Raw genomic sequence first — 19,459 nt, forward strand, 5'->3', positions numbered from 1 at the left:
TGGGCAGTCTCATTCCCACTTGTAACTGGGCTAACATTTTCCAAACTAATTTCACTTAGGACCCTTATTGTTAAGAGAGGATAAAGCTTCATCCCATCAGTGTTGGCAGGGTTCAAACCTATATCCCACAAGTGAAATCTAGTCAGCAAATCTCTTGACAAGTGATCCAGGGTGTGCTACAAATAAACTTGTAGCATTGTCGGCTTCTGTTTCACACCATTAGAAAAAGGGTACGTGTTGACAGCATTGTAATGTCACTTCATACAAATAGCAAGGAATATGAAGTTTCCTAGCATATCTAACCTGCCTGAAAGATATAAACAGCAACCCAATGGCCTCAAGCTGCTAGAAAGATAACTTGCATCCAACAAACTGTTCACTGCAAAAATATTACCACTATTTACTCTTTTTTACTCAACATTACAGCGACCATTTACCTTTTAATTACAATTAATATCAGCAATCGGTTCATCATGACACATGGAGGAACCAGAATACACAACAGGCATCCTTGCCCCATACCATGTCCATGGACAAATAACACACGTCAGCAAAGCAACAGCAGCAGCAGTTAAGGATGAGACTTCCTGCAGGTAAACTGATGGGTTGATGGGGGCAACACAACATGATCCATACAAATCTTTGACTTTTCAGTTATCATTATGGTTGTGAGTACAGACCAGGTTTAACACATTAGTCCAGGATTCAAGAGACCTTTAAGCACCAACAAAGGATAAGAACTACGGTGTTTATATTGCAACAGAGAAACACTGTAGCACCATTTCATCATGACCAGGAAAAGGTACTTTCTATCCAAAGAAAATTCTCAATGTTTAATTTGAAAGGAACATAACAGCACAATAACAATCCTCCAAGTAGAAAGATGATGTTTTCTACATACGCAGATGCTGTAATAATCGTATTGTTGTAATGCTATTTCAACAGTAATTGCTTCAGTGAGATTGTCAGTCACTTCCCCTATAAAATTGTTAATAAATAATAATCCTTGCATTTGATATAGTGCTTTTCACATCTTCTTGGCATCTCAAAGCGCTTCACCCAGAATATGCTGTAAAGTGAATTGACTGTATAGTTGTTACACCAGGACTAATTTACAGGAAATGTTGGACAGTAGATATTAAGCAATTGAGCCTTGAGGATCAGCGGTCCTTCATTCTTCAAACAAAAAAAGAACCACTGAGTTCAGTAAATTTTGCTTTCTGGGCAGTTTCATGATTTGTGGCTCCAACATATGATAGCTTTGTCCTTTGGTAAGAATAGTTTGCTGACAATTGGACACTTTCAATCATATTAAATCTGGTACACTTGACAGTTTATTGTCCTGGAAAATATAAATCTTGTCACTGCAATTAGGTAAGGACACAAAGTGAGAAGTTTCACTTGCTGCTAAGTGGAGTGACTTGGACAACATGTGCTTAGAATGTGATTTACCTATTTCAAGCTGATGCAGTCAAGATTGCTACACCCAGCGACAAAGGGAATTTTAGCCCCATAATATCCTCGAACAAACTCAGAACTGTACTGTACAAGATTTGTGTATGAACTCTAGACTGATATATACACTCAGAAGCAGTTTGGGGCAATTTGGGCAATGTCTCTTAAGAGAACAAAGAATGCAGCCAAATAAGGTACAAATATGAATGTCACATTACCCACTTTACCCACAAACGTTATGGTACGTTAATCCAAAACAGAAGCTGTTTCGGAACCTTTTATTTGATTTACAGTAGAAATTAACTCCCAGTCATACCAATGGGCTGGGTAGTTTCAATGTGATTTCCTCAAGATTCAAAGCAGTGAGAAACAAAAGGCCTCATCGAAACTCCCAGCCATAACACTAACTCATAGACAAGTGGTAGCCAAGTCACCTAGATTATGCTCACAAACCTGCCCGTGACCATCTATTAGATGAATGTGGAGTAGCCCTGAATGCTTCTTTTATGCATGCTGCCATGTGTTTAGTGTGAAGCATAGAGCTGCACAAACTAATGGAAGAAGAATACATTTTAAACAATGAGAAGAGTGAAATCAACAAGACTTTGGTGACTGAGAGCATTCGCGTTTCCGGGATCAGTAAATGGACAAGTACTTTGGCAGTGTGGGATTGTAATGGGATTTTTGACAGGACAATCACCGTTAAAATGTAAGGAAAACAGTGGAGAGAGAGTGAATACAAAAAGAGTTTATATTTAGTGACAAACACTTCCAATGGTTCAATGGGTGGTTTATAGATATCGTTCAGGATTGTTCAGCATGGTGAAATACAGGATGACCAAAACATTGTGATGCCATTTAGTTTAATAATTACTAATAATTATCATCATTTCATTAACACTTATTAGACATTGCAATAGTATCACAACTTTTTGGTCACCCTGTATATATTAGTATATATTGTTTGCACATAGAATACAGAAGAATAGTTTAGTCTTTACACTTTAATGATGATACACACGGAATAGCTGACTGAAATTACATGAATTCTTGCTAATTAATGCACTGATAGTAACAAAAATTGGAAAAACAATACTTTTTTAAAAAAAAAATATTTCTCAGTAAACCAAACACTTAGAAGAATGTCTACAAACATATAAAAGGTGACGTAAGCAAGTACACTTTTCAAACATTTTCTATTGGAGAGAATGTTTCTCGTACCTTTCTAATTCTCGCAACAAAATCTCTCAATTATATTATGTTACAGTTCTCTTTCCTCAATATTTCTCATCAGATGGAGCTGGCTGCCTCTAATTAGTATTTCACTTTGTAGTTGCTGTTTTCACAGAACCTCAGTTAGAGTTTCACATGAAACATTACCCAGGCATTTCTCATAAGAGAATATATTGTCAATTCACCCACTGCTTCCACTCACCCACTTCTGACCTTTTATGCTGCCACTATGTCTATGTCATTCGGTTTCTCTAACCTTGTACACAAACACCTGCAAAGCCATTATTAGAAAATTGGTTTATAAAGTTGCTCATGAACCATTTTCAGCTGCGATGGCAAATGCCCTGCTAATACTCGTTGTCAATGCTCACATGTAAATAATCGTCAGTTGGACGAGATATCAGAACGCAACCAACACCTGTGGGACCCCACCACAGCATAAGGAATAAGAAGTCAAAAGATCAGGTGAGGAAGAAGAAGTGATAGGAGAAAAAAGAGAGAAATACAGTAATGGTTAAATAAGAAAAGGCGCAAAGAAGTTAGATTTGGAGTCTGCTGAATAATTCTCTCATCTGTGAACAGCCTCGACTGTAAGCAGCAGATTGCGGTGCACCATCCTGAGATCTGAGGTTTTCCTATGGCTCTTAGCTTAGGAAATGCTTTCAACAGGACACCCGGGACACAGAAGCAGTGCTAATATAGCTCACCCCACAATTCAATCTAAAAGCCTTAAGTGATGAACTCAGTGCAAAAAGATTGCCCTTCAAAAGTCAATCAATCTCAGAGCAACAAGTCACCTCCACTGCAGATGGAAAGATTCATCCTGCACAATAAGTGAAAACTGTACCAACTGGGACAAGGGGAGTGCTGGGCTGCTTTAACTGCTAAGGCTGAGTTGGAGTGGGATGAGCTCCATTTTAGATAGTGAGTGAGCAGAGAGCTTGTGGTACACAGACATTTTTATTAGAGCCCATCACTATAACAGAAGTGATGCTGAAAGTCCTGGGAGCAAACAATCAATTGCATCCATATTTGATTACTCTTCAACAAATGTAATACAATCATCGAAAATCCTTTTTTTTTAATACTTGGAAGCACTTCTTGGGTAGTAATTGATGACTGCCTCTCCACCCTAAAAAGGTACCTTCTGGGTCACTCATAATACACAATAATATTCTCATCCCTTCCCCACACCAATTACACACAGCCAGGCAGAATGCTGAACCAGGAGGAAATGGAAATCAATTAATTAGCAAGTGTTTGAGTAATAGTTAACTGCATGTTTATATGAAGTGCACTTTCTCTGTGCGCTAGAGGACATGCATGAAGTGTCATTGTGGGAGAGGGCATGTGAGTGGTTTTGTTGACACAAGGCTCCCAGTATTACCATATTAATTCCTTTGCTTATAGTCACAAACAGGAGCTGAATCATCTCAAATAAATTGGCTCCCAATTCTCATTTACAGCTCTCAAGATCAGAAATCTAATAAAATCAGAAGAGACAGCGCTAACCCTATGCTGCTTTTGTCACATCAAATCTAACTCCAAATAATGGTGGTATGGGAAAGGGTGGTGGGGGGGTGGGGGAAGAGATTGTGATAACCAAGAAAATAAATAAATCTCTGCATCTGTAATATCGACGCGCCTCCAGAACAGGAATGATATTAGAAATTTTGAATTGAGTTAACATCCATTCATTTTGTAGATGAAGAACGCTGTTGTAAGCAAACCAAACTTTCAGATTCACTCCTCAGGTGAGTCGTGCTTTTGTAATCTGAATCAGAAACTCTAAACGTTTCATCTAAATTAATTTGATCCTTTGAGGACCCAGTTGTAATCTTCCTGTCACTCCAAAACACTCTTCTAGGCTATCCACACGGTTTATTTTACCCGATCATTTTCGTCCTTGCAGTTTTTTCTCCTGAAAATTTCCCAAGTGCAATCAGTTTTCTAACTGGTTTTCATTTGATTTTATCCAATTTCCAGGTTCTTTCTTTTAACTAATTCCCTTCTCTATCTTATTATATGGTCTTATAAATATACGGCCAATTCACTTTACAGTCTATTCTGTGAAGTGCTTTGAGACGTCGAGAAGACGTGAAAAGCGCTATATCAAATGCAAGGATTATTATTATTATTTGTTAATCTATTTCTCAGCTGTTCCCCTGGGCATTGTACAGGGTTTCTCCCTGGTTCAACAACAACTTGCATTTATATAGTACCCTCCATGCCAGGCGGTGTCTCAGAGCGCTTAACAATGGTGGAGCCTAAGCCCGAGCGAGGGGGAGGGGGAAGGTTATCGTAGGATGTACCCTGGTCGTACTGTGTTTCTCTCGGTCGCACACCCAAGCACAGTCTTTTTCCGTCACGTTACTGTTTGCTCACGATCTTGTATTTCGACAGCAGTAACTTATTTCATTTCATATCCTGTCGTCAACCACCTTTCCAGGTAACCTGTTCCAGTCATTAATTACCCTCCTGAAATTGCCCTTCATAACCCTGAACCTTTGCCTCGTGTCCTACTGTCTTTGGTACGACTGAAAGTGTCGCCTGGGGTTTACTTTCTTAATCACACATTGAACTGTTAAATGGAGTTACAAGGATTTCTGAAATCACCATCATGCCTGGAAGGGAGAAACACTTACTTGCATCGCTGAGCATCAGAAACACAACATTTCTACATTTAATTAAAACTTTACTTGGAAAGTTAACTATTGTTGGCTCTAAAAACCCTTTCAATGCAAGATAAACATTCACAAGCGCCGTATATATTCACTGCTCACAGCACCAGCTCCTCTCGCTTTGGGATGTCCTCCTGACATGAATGGAGTTATATAAAGTAAGTTATATTGTATGGAATACGTAGACAGGACCTCAATTTAACATCTCATCCAAAGAACAGCTACTCCAACAATCCAGCACAACCCCATGTTGTGGGAAATAATGACTCATGTAGTGGCCAACATAGCTCATAAACTTGCAGTGTTAAACAGGTATAGAACCAATACAATTTATTCTCTGAAACAAAAGGTATCCTCCAGCCTTCACATTTCTTGGATAACAGGAGAGGACCACTCAATACATATTGTAGAGACCTCACCTCGCCTGAGGAAAGTATATGTATAGAGGGTCTTAGCTCGCCTGAGAATGCATTATACCTTATGCATTTAAATCAGTAGAGCTTTGCTAATGCTACAATGCAGGGAAAGCTATAAAGAACATTCAGAGTTACACATTTCATCAGACGTTTCCCTCTGGTTTCAACCTGCTCACAAATAACATTCTAATGAACCTTCGCTGTATTTGTTTGGAACAAATTGATGTTTAAAACACCAGTTTTCAAATTCTGAAAGCAAATAGCAAAGCACCATTTTACAATTTCAGTAGATACCTGAGCATACAAGACAAGACCGTCCTCCTGCCATGGCAACAGATAGAAGGAGAGGTTTAAGAGCGAGAAGCTAATGCCCTGGATCCCTTAGGGGTTAGGAGTACCTACTGGTGGAAGGCATTCTTCCATTTGGCTTGCCCTCAGGTAACTAAGAATCTAAATTTGGATCACATCACAGGAACAGAGAAACGTTTGAAATTCAGGACCATTTCCCACAGCACTCAGAACAAACCACTGAGTAGTGTGCGCGCATGTGTTTGTGTTTTTAATAAAAGCTACCGTATTTATTAATAAACCCTACCAACCCAATTTTACAAGAGCAGATTGTTACAAAATCTAAACCACCACCACCATGCTTTTGATAGCGAAGTGGAGGAGAAAGCAGAGATAGCAGCCCCTCACTATTGGTGCAAATATAATTCAGTCCATACTACAAGACTCAATACACCAGCACCATCCTGTCAAAAACACTAAGAAACTCATCTGCTGCTAACAATAGAACAAGAACCAGAGATTTCAACATTTTCCTTTTTGTTCCAGCTGGAAAGAATTCCCGATCCTCTCCAACAGGAACTTCCTTGGGCTAATTTGCAAATGTTCTGTTCCGCAAACTACCCCATACTTTTCCTAGACTGCTCTTACTTGTGCACGAGTAGTCATCAACTCTGGTGTATCCTGGGAGGCAGTCACAGAGATACGATCCAGGCAAATTCACACACACGGTGTTTGCATGGCAGTAGTGTGTGCCATTCGCACACTCATCTTTATCTGTAATAAAATGGAGAGCAGACAAAGATTAGGGATTATGAACCGCAAGATGTGATGTGCACTTTGTTCTATTAGCGGCTGGAATGTTGATCGGGTGTTAGGGTGAAGATTTCTGTTTCATCTGCAAATAACTACATTTAAGTGTAAGCAGCTTGCAATTTTATATAGTGCTCTTCACATAGAGCGAGGCCTCAGAACGCTTTACAGAGATGGTGCTGGACACCGAGAAGGTGGCCATAGGCATGGTTGAAGAGGTAGGTTTTTAAGGTGGCTTTTGAAGATACATAGAGGAAGGTGAGAGAATGGGATTGAAGGAGGATAGTAACTGGAGGCTCAGCTACCAATAATCGGAAAGGGGTGCAGCAAGTCTGAAATTTCCAAGCAGAGGAGGCGAGCAGAAGACTGAGGCCGGAGACGATCGCAATGGCAGGGAGATGTGAGAGCACAAAGGGATTTGTAGCGACGAATGCGTGGATCAGGAAGTTGATCTTCTAGTGGAGCCTGACCAGGGTGATTGTGAAGGACAGGAGAGTAAGAGCATTTGAATAACTGTGAAATACTAACAGTAAAGGTCTTACAATTAAATTCCCAAATCTATAAAAAATGGATATTATAATAATATGCTTTTTATATCGCTTTTCACATCAGGAGGACATCTTAAAAGTGCTTCATGGGATACACTGTGTATTTTGTAGCAAATGGTGCAGGGGCTAGGGGGGGAAAGAGGAGAAATCCAATTCAGATTTGGATTCCGATGGCAGTTGCACCCACGCACAACAACATATTGTGTGCTCTGTGCTGCTCTATAACACATGTGCTTCTGCAGTTGGCAACCGGAAGAATCAATGAGCAGGTTGATGCTCAATCCGTTGTGCAGGCTTCCCTTCTATTTTGTGTTCGATGCAACAGTTCAGCAGATTTCTATAATTTACTGCTTATTCATCTGATGCTCCATTTCCAGAATAATCTTGGTGAAAGATTTGTCTAAGTTACCAGGTTCAATGGTGCTTCACCCCTTGGAGATTCTTATCCCGAAGGTCTAACTAATCTTATTTGATATCCCTTCAGATAATCCGAAACAAATCAATGTCTTTAAAGTTCACAAAAAAGAATCCCAATATAAACCATTAACGGCCTCGCATGTAATTTCGGGCACAGAAGGTGGTCATTTGGCTGTGCTGCCTATTTTAATGAGCAATCCTTTCAGTCCCATTTACCTGCCTTTACCTCATACCCCTATAGTTTACTCCTTCCTATGAATATTTCTGCAAATATAGACCAATATAAGGCCATGATCAGGAGCTACTTGACCCAATTCTATGCTTTCCTGACATAGTGAACCACTGCTGCCAGCCACAAACTTTCTACCAACTACTGTCTGGCAAACAGAGGTTCACTAATGCCACTTGAGACAAAACGACTACTATTTACATTTATGTAGTGCCTTTCACATCGGAAGTACATCTCAAAGCCATCACGCAACTGAACCGGGAATCTGAACTGGGGAAAGGAAAAAGTTTCCAAAAGCCTTGTCAAAGAGATAGATTATAAGCTGGGCTTTGAAATTGAAGAAGGAGTTCCAGAGATCAGGGGCAGAATGGCTGCTGGCTCACTCACCAACCAAAAGCGAAAAGGTAGATAAAGCAGAAACTGCTGAGGGGGTTTGTGTGAAACTAGCAGTATGGTTGAAACAAAACTTCTCAGATAAACATTTATGTTACTGGCTCTTAACAAAGCATTTCCTCTGTATTGTCCAAATATACATTTCCCGTCAGCACAGCTTCTATCAAAAATACATTCAGCTTAGTTTCTATTTGTGGGGACTCCAAGGAGTAGAAAATAATGATTTAAAACACTTATCATTCAATAAAGCACTGAATCAAAGAGACAGTTATTCTTCCTTCTGCTGATTAGTATATTAAAACCAAGAGCATCACTTAAGACTAGGTGCATTTTAAAAAAATGTAATGGAAGGAAAACGCACTAATTCCTTGCTGTACTGCGCACCATGGGAGTCATAAGAAACTACAGCAATGCTGTGCAAAAATCCACTTCATTTCCGCAGGGAGCTATCCACCATCCAACATTTAACAAACTGCAGTGCATTTGATGCAGTGTAGCATACGCTTAATGTCTTATTCTTTCAAACAATGGGGGGGGCGGAGGTTAAGGTAATGTAAAAAGAATAAGTATGCCATTTTAGCACTAGAAGATTTTCAGTGTAAAAATGCCATGACGTATCCACTATAGTTTATTACAGAAAATAACCCAGTTGTTACTGAAAGCTCCGAGTCCTTTGGGTTCTACTTTAGATAGCCCTTCAACGGGATTAAATCCATCTGCAAGGACAAGAAGATGTATTTTACAAGAAACATTGACTGTTTTGTCAGTGAATGGATTATAAATGATACCTTGTAGTGAATTTAAGGCGTAATCTAATATCAAGTTTAAAATGATGCATGAAAATTGCTTAGCTTTTGCTCGTGTGGTTTAATATCTGTTCCCGTTAATTAAGTTACGGTCTTGCATAGTGGTTGTTATTTCTCTGTAATCGGTGATAGATTATAACTCAATAAATTTGAGTGTTGCACAACAACCATTAATCTGTCAGTATGATTATAATAAAACATTTGTTGCAGCAATTGCCCTTGTCACCATTGTCTGACATAACTTCTACCACAAGCAACAAAAACAGTGGAATGAAAACAAAATTTCCCTGTATGAACACCCCAATACAGCATTACAGAAAACAGCTGCATGGTCTTACTTCAACAACAATCTTATATTAGGTTTCAAATACTAATTATGAATGACTAATTCATAATTACTGAAAGGGTGGTCGAGGCCGATTCGATAACTACTTTTAAAAACGCGGTGGACGGGTATTTGAGGCGGACGGGTTTGCAGGGTTATGGGGAAAGGGCCGGGGAGTGGGATTGACATTAATTGCTCTATTCAAACAGCTGGCACAAACTCGATGGGCTGAATGGCCTCTTTTTGTGCTGTACAATTCTATGATTCTATGATTAATTATGAATCCACATCATCTTTGTGCATTTTACAAAGAGATGCATTTTACAAAGACCACAGCAAGGACAGTGACATGCCTGTTTCCCCAAGCTACACGCATAATTTATTTGCATTGTGCAATGCTGCTGCTGCTGCTTCCATTCTGCGTGATGTCACTTGCTCCCGCCAGGTTTCAATCCCTGGTAGCAGGTATAATATAGTTTATACCAGTGTGTCTCCCTCCTAACCTCTGTCTGTCTCCTTCCCCTGCGGGCTGCCCATTGCTAACCACAATGAGCTCCCACCCCCCCCTCTGCGCCACCTCTAACCCCCACAGCCTCCTGCAGGCTGACAATGTCCCATTATTCCGCCGTCTCAGCGTGTGCTGCTTGGCTGCCGCCCCCGACCCGAGCCACTCCCTGCAACTCTCCTGCTCTGTCTTGCTCTCTCCTCCTCCCCGCCTCCCATCTCTGCTTGACACGCTCGGAGAAAAGAATCTGCGAGGCGTGGTGGTGAGGGCGGAGGAGCCGGTTGGCGGTGGAGAACAAGAGTCTGGGGTTGCCCTTCGTCTCCAAGATTAACCTGGAATAGAAGGACGATTTGGCCGAGGCGAGAGCGGAGGGGGAGGTCTTGATGAGGTCCAGCCAGATGTGGCGGTGGACCGTTAAGCCGGAATTGAGCCAAGAGCGTTCGGCAGCCAACACCTGGCCCTTCAGCGAGCGGAAGTGGCTGGTGAACCAGGTTGAGGATCGGGAATAGGAGGCAGTGAGGGGGGCAAGGGCATCGAGTGTGGTGGAGAGGGTGCTGTGGAAGATAGTAAACGCAGAGGATGGGTTGGTGCGGGAGATGGGCCAGAGGGGGAGGAGTTCAGAGGACTCCAGGGCAGCGGAGAGGGATTGCGGGGAGATCTTCTTCCACGGGCAATTAAATAACTGAATAAGCCTGAAGCAATCTGCAGGACAATCACGTATTTGAAGCCCCAATTAGAAGAGTCTTAAATTTGGCACTCGGTTGCTGTTGGTGTCATCTCTGCCAATACAATCAATAGTACACTTTACGTATCTTTTCATTCACCTGATGGTGTCCCATTAAATAGTAAAAAAAGAAAAAAAATCCAGTCACACAACATTAATCTACTTCTAAAAATTAGTCAACTGCAATCTCAAGCTCATCAAACAATGTCAGATTGTGTGGGATCCTACAGGGAACAAGTGGAGAAATAGCACAATTAAAGCAATAGCTTCGAACAGCATGAACTGGTACTTTAGCAGCAGCAATGGGTCACTGCTCTCTATCACAGCAACCCAATCCTAGTCAAAGAATTTTGTCCCAATTTAGATTTGCAAAATGATTCAAAGATGTTAGAAGACTGCTGCGTTTGATGCTACAATGTCTGATAAAATTACCAAGCTTGGGAGTTTCAAGCACAACTACAATTTTTAAATGATGTGGCATCACGACTTCTTATCTCAGCTGCCATTTAAATCGTTGAAATACTATAACACTGTCATTCGGTTCTGCGTTTTCTCATGTCGAAACATCTCAAAGCCCTTCTCAGCCGTGTTCCTGTAGGAAAATGAGACAGCTAAACTGCCTAAGCAATGTTCTAAACTTCAATGAGATGAATGGCCAATTCATATGGTTTCTGTTTTCTGGGTGTATTTGTGTGAGGGAGGAACAGTAGCAAGAACACTGTGGGAACTTCTTTGCTCTCCTTTGAAATGCTATATCCAATATCTACCAGAACAGGAGGGAATTTCAAGATGACTTATCCAAAGGATCAGTGTATGAAAATATGAGGGAAATTGAATTTATTTTATTTAACACCTTTGCTGCTGCTGTTCGCGAGTCAAGGTACAGGGTTGCTGGCCAATTGATAATTGTTAATGTCATGCCAGCTTCACGAATAGAGCAAGATTAGTACAAATGAGCGACAGCAGAGCTTTAACCTTTGAAAGCCCTAGGTGCCATCAGCACATGGCTTGTAAATTAATACCGACACCAAAATACCCAATACATAGGTGAGCAGATTTCTTTTGTGTGTGGAGATGCAGCAGTCACATATCTGGTAAGATTCAATAGGTTTCAAACTAAACCAAATTAGGTCTGTGAATTGTCAAGAGTTACTGCTGACCTTGTGTAGTTTGTCTCTTTCCCCCAGTTTCCTCCCCTTCTCCCTCACCCAGCAGATTTTGTACAACAATGGTCAATAGTTTCTGAGGTTCAAAGAGTTAAATTAAGATCCTGGCTTCACACCACTGGAAGTGAAGCATCAAATAATGGGGAGTCACCTTAAATCTGTCCATCACACGTAGGACCGGAACCTATTACAAAGTGAGAATGCGCTTTTATTTCTAAACAGAACTCATTTGTAGGGTTGTTAGAGGCAGGAAACAAAATACTGCCTTTCTGATCCTTTTTAAATTTCCTCCAATTTCAGGAAACAAAATCTACCCATGGTGCAGGCTCTCACCCGGATCATACACAAAATAATAAAAGGGAAGAAAAGAAAATTTCAAATGAATTTCCCATGCCTGTAAATGAATTCATTTTGTGTTCAGCATTACACCATCAAATAGGCTCCAGGCACACACAAAAAAAAATCCACAGAAGTTTATATGATGGAAAATAGTGATTTATGTACATGGTTTAAATGTTTTGTTCAGGGGGGAATAAAACAATTAGGTTTCGACCCATCTTGGCCTTCTGGGAGGTAGTCAAAGAAGTTCCACAGATGATTTATTCTATACCTAAGGGGTTCCTTTCTTTTCTTGTAGGGGGTGCTTACAGAATTTAGGGATAAGAACTAATAGCAAAGTGAACTTTATTGGCCGCAGTACACATTAAAAGATGTGACACACTTTAAGAAAAAAACTCCAATTTTATACCAAGTCTTCTGAGAGAACTCAAGAGAAGGTCTCACTTTTTCCAAGGAGGATTTTATGCTTTTTCCGAGGTGCTAAAATGAAGAATAATGCTTTTAGGTTCAGAACAAAACAACGTTGGTGACGTTATTATTGGAAAGTAATTTAGATGGAACTCTGGCACATTTAGAAGAAGCGAAAAATAATTCTCTCCTCGATTGTTTCAGGATTCATGCAGAGGATGCTGAATAATCCATGAAAAAAAGCCTGAATCACACAGTGTCCTAGTTCCATCATTCAAACAATATTAAGCTAACGTCCACACTGGTACTGCATGCATGGCAACTGCAGAAAATATTTAACAAAAATTAACATTTGTTCATGTTCTTGATATACATCAAATGAGTGTTTGCGATTCTTCTCAGCTGTGTATACTCATTTCATTGGCAAGACAGGACTTGCCTTTTAATTCGGCACTGCAACAGATTACGATGTCAGTTCTAACTAATGAACAACAATGATTTCTGGTGCAATCAGTCAGTCCGAAGTCAGAGAGCAGCACAAAGATTTTCCTTTCTACAGCTGACTCTCAACCACCAACCAAGGCCAAAATGGCAGGTACTACCAGGAAATTGATAGTTACAACAACAACAACAATATGCACTTACATAGCACCCTTCACGCAGGGCAGGATCTCAGAGCGGTTAACAGTGAGGAGCTGGGGGGGGGGCGGAGTTGACAGTAAGCATGGTCAAAGAGGAAGGTTTTCAAGCAGGACTTGAAAAAGGAGAGACAAGACGGAAGGACTGAGGGAGAGATACATACAGAGCAGGGAATTTTCACTCATCTGAACTGCAGGATACAGGAAGCTTATAATCTAAATTAGAGTCAAGTTCTTTCATTCCTACAGACCTACGCCTCATCAGCTATGGAAGTCTTCACTCATATCTTGCTGCTCTATAAGCATAAATGAGTCAGTATTATTTTTTTCCAAAAGACCACATTTCCTCCTCACCCCCTGCTCCAGCAGACATTACAATTTAATATAGTAAAACAAATCAACTCATTTCTAAATGCATTGAAAATTTTCATTATTAATGTCAGTTAGACAGGACTCTTGCCTTGGGTCAAAAGGTTGTGTGTTTGCCCCACACCAGTCCTTAAGTTTATAATCTAGGCTGACATTTCCAGTGCAGCACTAAGCATGTAGAGTACTGAATTGATGGAGGTTAATGTTCAGGTTCTTTCTTCAGATGACATTTAAGCAGGATCTCATCCGCCTGTTCTGGTGATTTAGATGGACGTAAACGATCCCACAACACGATTTAGAAGAGCAGTGAGTTCTCCCAGTGTCCTGAATTTGATGCTGGAACGGGTGCACAGTAGGGTGGGTGTTCTGGAGGGATGCAATCAAATGAGCAGAAGGACTTTTTCATCTGAACAATCTCTTGTGATATCCCTCCTTTGTTCGAAATCACCAGAAAAAACGCACACATTAATTGGACTTTCATTTCACTGCTGTTTGTGGTGCAGATTTGCTGCTGTGAATCCCTACATTAACAGTTTCTACATTTCAGAGTTGCTCATTAGGTCCACTCCTTTCAGAACAAACTTGCTAAGGTGCCGTATCAAACACCCTGAGCGTTAGAAACACTGTGTAACAAGTACTTTTACAGCTCATTCCATTTCACCATTTTCATGCTCCGCAAAATGAAATGGGTTGCGAAAAATGTTTCAATTTCAATTTGGCTTCAATGAAAATGGGCAGAGATCACACAGGCTGTGCAAAAAGGGATACAAACCGGGAGTCAGGCCTCACTGGATGCAAAAACGTGGGGGCTTTAAATAAGAACAAATTCCTGGTCGTGAATAATACGCATTTAATATTGAAGGTGAAAGTATTCAAAAGTCTCATTATATCTGTTTCTGATCGGCTATCGCTGTGGTAACTGTAAGTTCCATACTCCATCCCAGAATCTCTTTGCTTTGCCCCTTCTCTGGCCTCTGATTCAGAGGCCTAAATACAAGCAGACATCTGAAGACCTTCCTTTTTAACCGCACCTTCGGTCTTCTTAACGAAGCAGCATTTTTTCTAATTCATGCATTTTTCTAATACCGATTGGTATTAGGTCAGCCTGCTTAATACTATACATGAGGCAAGGGATTCAAGACCAAGATTCAACCTCTGTCTTACACACTGCTCAACTTTCAAACAGATTTATAACCTTCTGACTAATCCAGTTGCAGTTACTGATTCTGTTCCCATCTCTTTCTGTCCATTTAAAACATTTCTGTTTGACTGGTGGCATTCCTGTGATTCTGACTGGGCCAGGGTTGGCCTTAAAGGCAATGCTGAGCCTGACAGTCTGAAGGAGCTGAATTAGCAAATATACAGTTCAAACGTCAAGACCTTTGAATCATGCTGGAGTCCGTGTCGATTTGTACCAATGTCACTTTAACAACCCATGCAGCGCAGGCTCATTGACACTCGGAAATAAGAAACCACGGTTAAGGTTAATGGCAATTCTTTTCATGGCGGTGAGAGGAAGGCTCAAAGAAAATCAATAGCATCACGGCTGTAAAAGGTAAGGAGAAATGCAGCAATATTTTATGAACAATGCAAATAATCCTCCTTTCTCCTTAACAAGATAAGGTCGACTTCAAATCAGTTGGCAGTTGCCATTGTTTTTCCGCTTGTAAAATCTGCATTGCTTTCCCCTTTCAGATATTTAAACATGTTAAAAAACCACAAGCCAAGTGCCTAACTCATGCAAAGCTTTAGACTGCTCACGCCCAGCTTTATTTTGAAACAATATATTTTTAAAAAAACGGATTACATTTACGAAACACTTTGATTTCGGGAATTGAATACAACTGTAAATTAGAGAGCATTTTTCCACCATTTCCACTGAAAATCTTAAACTGCTTAGTAGATACATTGTTCCCTACAAGAAAGGGATACAATAGCATCACAGGCATGCAAAGGCTTCATGCAATTAAAATATTGCAAATTCAAGTAACAGTGAAAAATCAATAGAAATGTATGTGATTGAATAAAACAAGCCATATTTAAATAAACCACAATATCTCTTACAGCGACCTTAATCCATCTTAATCCTGACAAACTAGNTTTTTTTTACCTTTTATTGACTTCTGGCATTTGACCTCAATCAATGACACAAAAGTTTTGCATTCTGCTCGACAAGCTATATACAGGCATATTAATAAGCAAATCTGCATCAATCAGAGCCAAGGGATACAATACATTTTAGATGCTGTTTACAGATAAAAAAATGTACCTTTCTTCACCTTTTGGATTTACAAGATTGCTAGGCTTTCATAACATATTTATGAGCAGATGGTTTCAATTTCTTTTTCGTTTTATAAGTTTAGGATTCTAGAAATAAAATAAACTTTACCCCCAATACATTACTTCACATTCCATGAATTTGTGACTTTTTTTTGAATATGCATTTGTAACAGAATGCACGGCCTTAGTATAAACCATGATACAAAATACTCTTTACTTTCTGTAGTTTGTCATTGAACCTTAAAAAGTATACCAAGGTCATTCTCTGTGAGCACCCCATTATTAATTGCAGAATATTCACAGAATTATACAGAGGTGTAGAGACTTCAGCAAGTTTTCTGACCCAATCCTCGGCCTAAGCTGGTTATAAAGAGGTGTACAGCCTTGAATGTTCCTCTCGTCTTGCTGGAACCAGGCATTCGTTTGATAGACCAGCCAAATGACAAGGTGAAGAACAGGAATCCATTGGTCTGGTGGGAATTATGGGTGCAAATCCTGTGTCCCACCAGACAAAGCTCGTCTCCCTTCCATCCTCTGCACATTCAGTCTCTAAAACTGCATTTAGGCAAATCAACTATAGCACTTCCCTGTGCAGGTAACAATGCAACGAATGTAGCAGTAATGAGCAGGATACTATTATGAAGATTTTATCACAAGAGAACAAGATTGGTTTGGATGAAAAAGGCCCTTTGTGCAATAGGTCTCATCTGTACCGGTTTGTGTGTGTGTGCTGGATGCACAAGTTAGGAATCAGGTCTAGCTACATTGATAAGAGGATCAGAAAATGCTAGCAAACAGTGTTAGGAACAAGAGTTATGACAGAGTTTCCTGGCAGCTTTTGAAACTGCATCAACAGTAGTTAAAAAGATCGTGAGTGAATTCAACCAATTAGTTTGGGGATACTAAATTGTATAACAATTCAACTGACACATTATGCATGGCTCTAAAAAAATGCTTCAGTTACAGAAAGTCGATTGGCTCTGACAGATAAATTATTGACTGGACCTTTGGTGTTATATTATTTAAGTTTCGTTGGCTGAATTGGTATTATTGAAAGGGAAGCCATCTCTGGCTCCATACAAAATAACCAGCGATGTTGCTCAACACAGATTATCCTTGAATATTCTGCAAACACAAGTGTGAGATATGTCATGGTTGTACTCCAGGAATAAGGAAAAGCATGCTTAATGCACAAAGCTATAATCATGGAACAGCAGTGCAATTGGAATGGCACAATTAATAATTGAACGATTTGCTAAATCACAAGGCTGAAAACCAAATTTAGCTTATTTTGTACCACTTTCTAGCCACTGAAGATTCATTTATCTCACCATTCATTTTGCCCTTTACTTGAACAAATGCAGTCAGCTTGAGTTTCCACTGCAATAACAGTCGAAGAGCTAATTTGAAAGAGGAAGCAATGAGAAAACGCTTCATAAATAAAAACACCACAACTTTAACATTTCACAAATATATCGGACGATTCTAGTGAATATAGGCAGGGAGTGCCTTCAAAGTGAATTGCATGGAAGGATTGATGTTATGCCTGTGTGCAATACTACTGGGAGAAGACAAAAGCAGTCAGGATCTGTATTCCTTATGGATAATTTATTTTCACTTGTTCACCAGACTCCGCAACTGCTTCTTGCAACACTTGTACAACTGAGCATTCTCAGAACTACACAATATCTCCTTATATATATATGTTTATATATGAAAAAATTGCTCAAATGACATTGCTAAATGCTGCATACATTCAGATGGATTTCATGATTTGGGGCTTTTCCCTTCAAGCTGTCAATGTTTATAAATTGAAATGTCAACGAAACCTGACGTTTCAAGATTCGCTTACAAATAATGTGACATATCAAATTTATGTGGGATAGCAAACGTATTATTTTTAAGGAGCTTCACTGTGCAGATGACAATGCTTGTGGAAGTACTCTGAAGAATTCACTGCGGTTATCAATAAACCATAGCCCTTCTGGACACTGAAAGACATTCGCATAAAACCGACTATTCCCTGTCGTGGAAGTATCTATCAAAGTTACTGGAAAGTAAAAAGGTTGATTGTATTTTGTAACCGTGGTACACAATCACCTTGGGCAGCACATCAACAGATAGAGATTCAAAACAGTGAATGATGAATTACCTCTTCAAGAGCAACACTAGTTCAGCAACAGCCTTTGAGATCCTTTGTAGCATCCTACAGTTATATTCACAGCTCATGCATTACTATGCTCAAGAAGCGCCGCTGATATCTCTGCCCGTGTGAAGTTTACGCCAGCAGCACTTGCTCGCGCAGCACACACAAATTAAAGTTAGGAGTACTTCCTGTGTATATCGCGCGAGTACAGGAAGTGATTTCAACAACGAACTGATGACCCAGAGGTTGGCCATTTTTCTTTCATGGCGACAGGATTTGGATGGCCCTTTTAGTTTTTTAGGCAGGAAAATCAGCCCAATCGTGAACCTGAATCTGTGTTAACGCAGTGTTGTCCTCATGCTGAATTGAAGACTAGGATTCATAGCGAGATGGTACGAGATCCATTTGTCCTGAGTTCAACTTCAGCCAATAACCAAATGCAAAATCAAATTGCATCGAGCTTTTGCCATACCCAAAGGAGGGAATGATTGCCATTGACATTGGGTGACAACATTAGAAAGTCCTCAGCAGCGGTAAGCTGATAAGTGTGTGTGTAAAACAAAATCACTACACGAAATGAGCATTGAAGCAATATGTCAAATTCCTAAATTGTACACAATTTACAGGCACTGCCAAATGTACTACATTTTATGGCATTTTGTTCTGCAGTTGGCACCGAGATGTTACTGCAGTTCTTCAACCTAATGGGAAGCCAATGGGCTGTAGCTCCAGGCCCCATAACAACAGATGCAGTAACAGCCTGCTTTCAGTGGGAAAATGAACAAAGATGGGATAGCATGATAGAAACTGATCTATTTCTTCATTAAATGCAGTCATTTATACACTGCAGAAGCACACACTTTGCAGGGAGCTGATTGGAGTTGCTGTTTTTTTTTAAAAAAAACACTTGCTTCGAAGTGCGTGATGCTGGTGACCATGTCAGTCATGTAAGATCAACCCTCCTGAGATCAAACAGCACTAGAAAATTCCACTCATTCATCAGGTCATAATCTTGGTAAGTCGGAAAAACAAAGCAATTCTACAAATTGCAAGCAATATTACTGTGTTCGCACCCAGTCTCTCCAAAATTTTACAGCTACTCTCTCTGATTTCTTACTCGTGCTGTTCCTTTGTGGCCAGTTGCAACACTTTGATCTCCCTGACCAGCTTTTCATCCGTACCAATGGTGTATTGATTCCTCATTAGGATTAATTTCCTTTCAAGTTCAAGTGACAGTTATTGATGAGGGAAAGCAAATTTCAGCTAAATGACCAGAAAAATTT

General features: G+C 40.1%; 1 protein-coding gene across 3 annotated transcripts in view; it reads right to left on the minus strand.

Annotated features, from left to right (window-relative positions):
- The window catches only part of LOC103174998 (protein kinase C-binding protein NELL1), a 164,112-nt gene that overhangs the window by 63,741 nt on the left and 80,912 nt on the right, over window positions 1–19,459 (minus strand). For 2 of the 3 annotated variants that reach the window (XM_042341382.1, XM_042341380.1), the window contains one exon: window positions 6,722–6,847. The exons of the other annotated variant lie outside the window; for it this stretch is intronic. In XM_042341382.1, coding sequence (XP_042197316.1) covers window positions 6,722–6,847 — 126 coding nt within the window. The remainder of the gene's footprint in view (window positions 1–6,721; window positions 6,848–19,459) is intronic. 3 annotated transcript variants of the gene reach the window in all.

This window comes from Callorhinchus milii, unplaced genomic scaffold (genome assembly GCF_018977255.1).
Source record: "Callorhinchus milii isolate IMCB2004 unplaced genomic scaffold, IMCB_Cmil_1.0 Scaffold17, whole genome shotgun sequence".
Classification (NCBI taxonomy): domain Eukaryota; kingdom Metazoa; phylum Chordata; class Chondrichthyes; order Chimaeriformes; family Callorhinchidae; genus Callorhinchus; species Callorhinchus milii.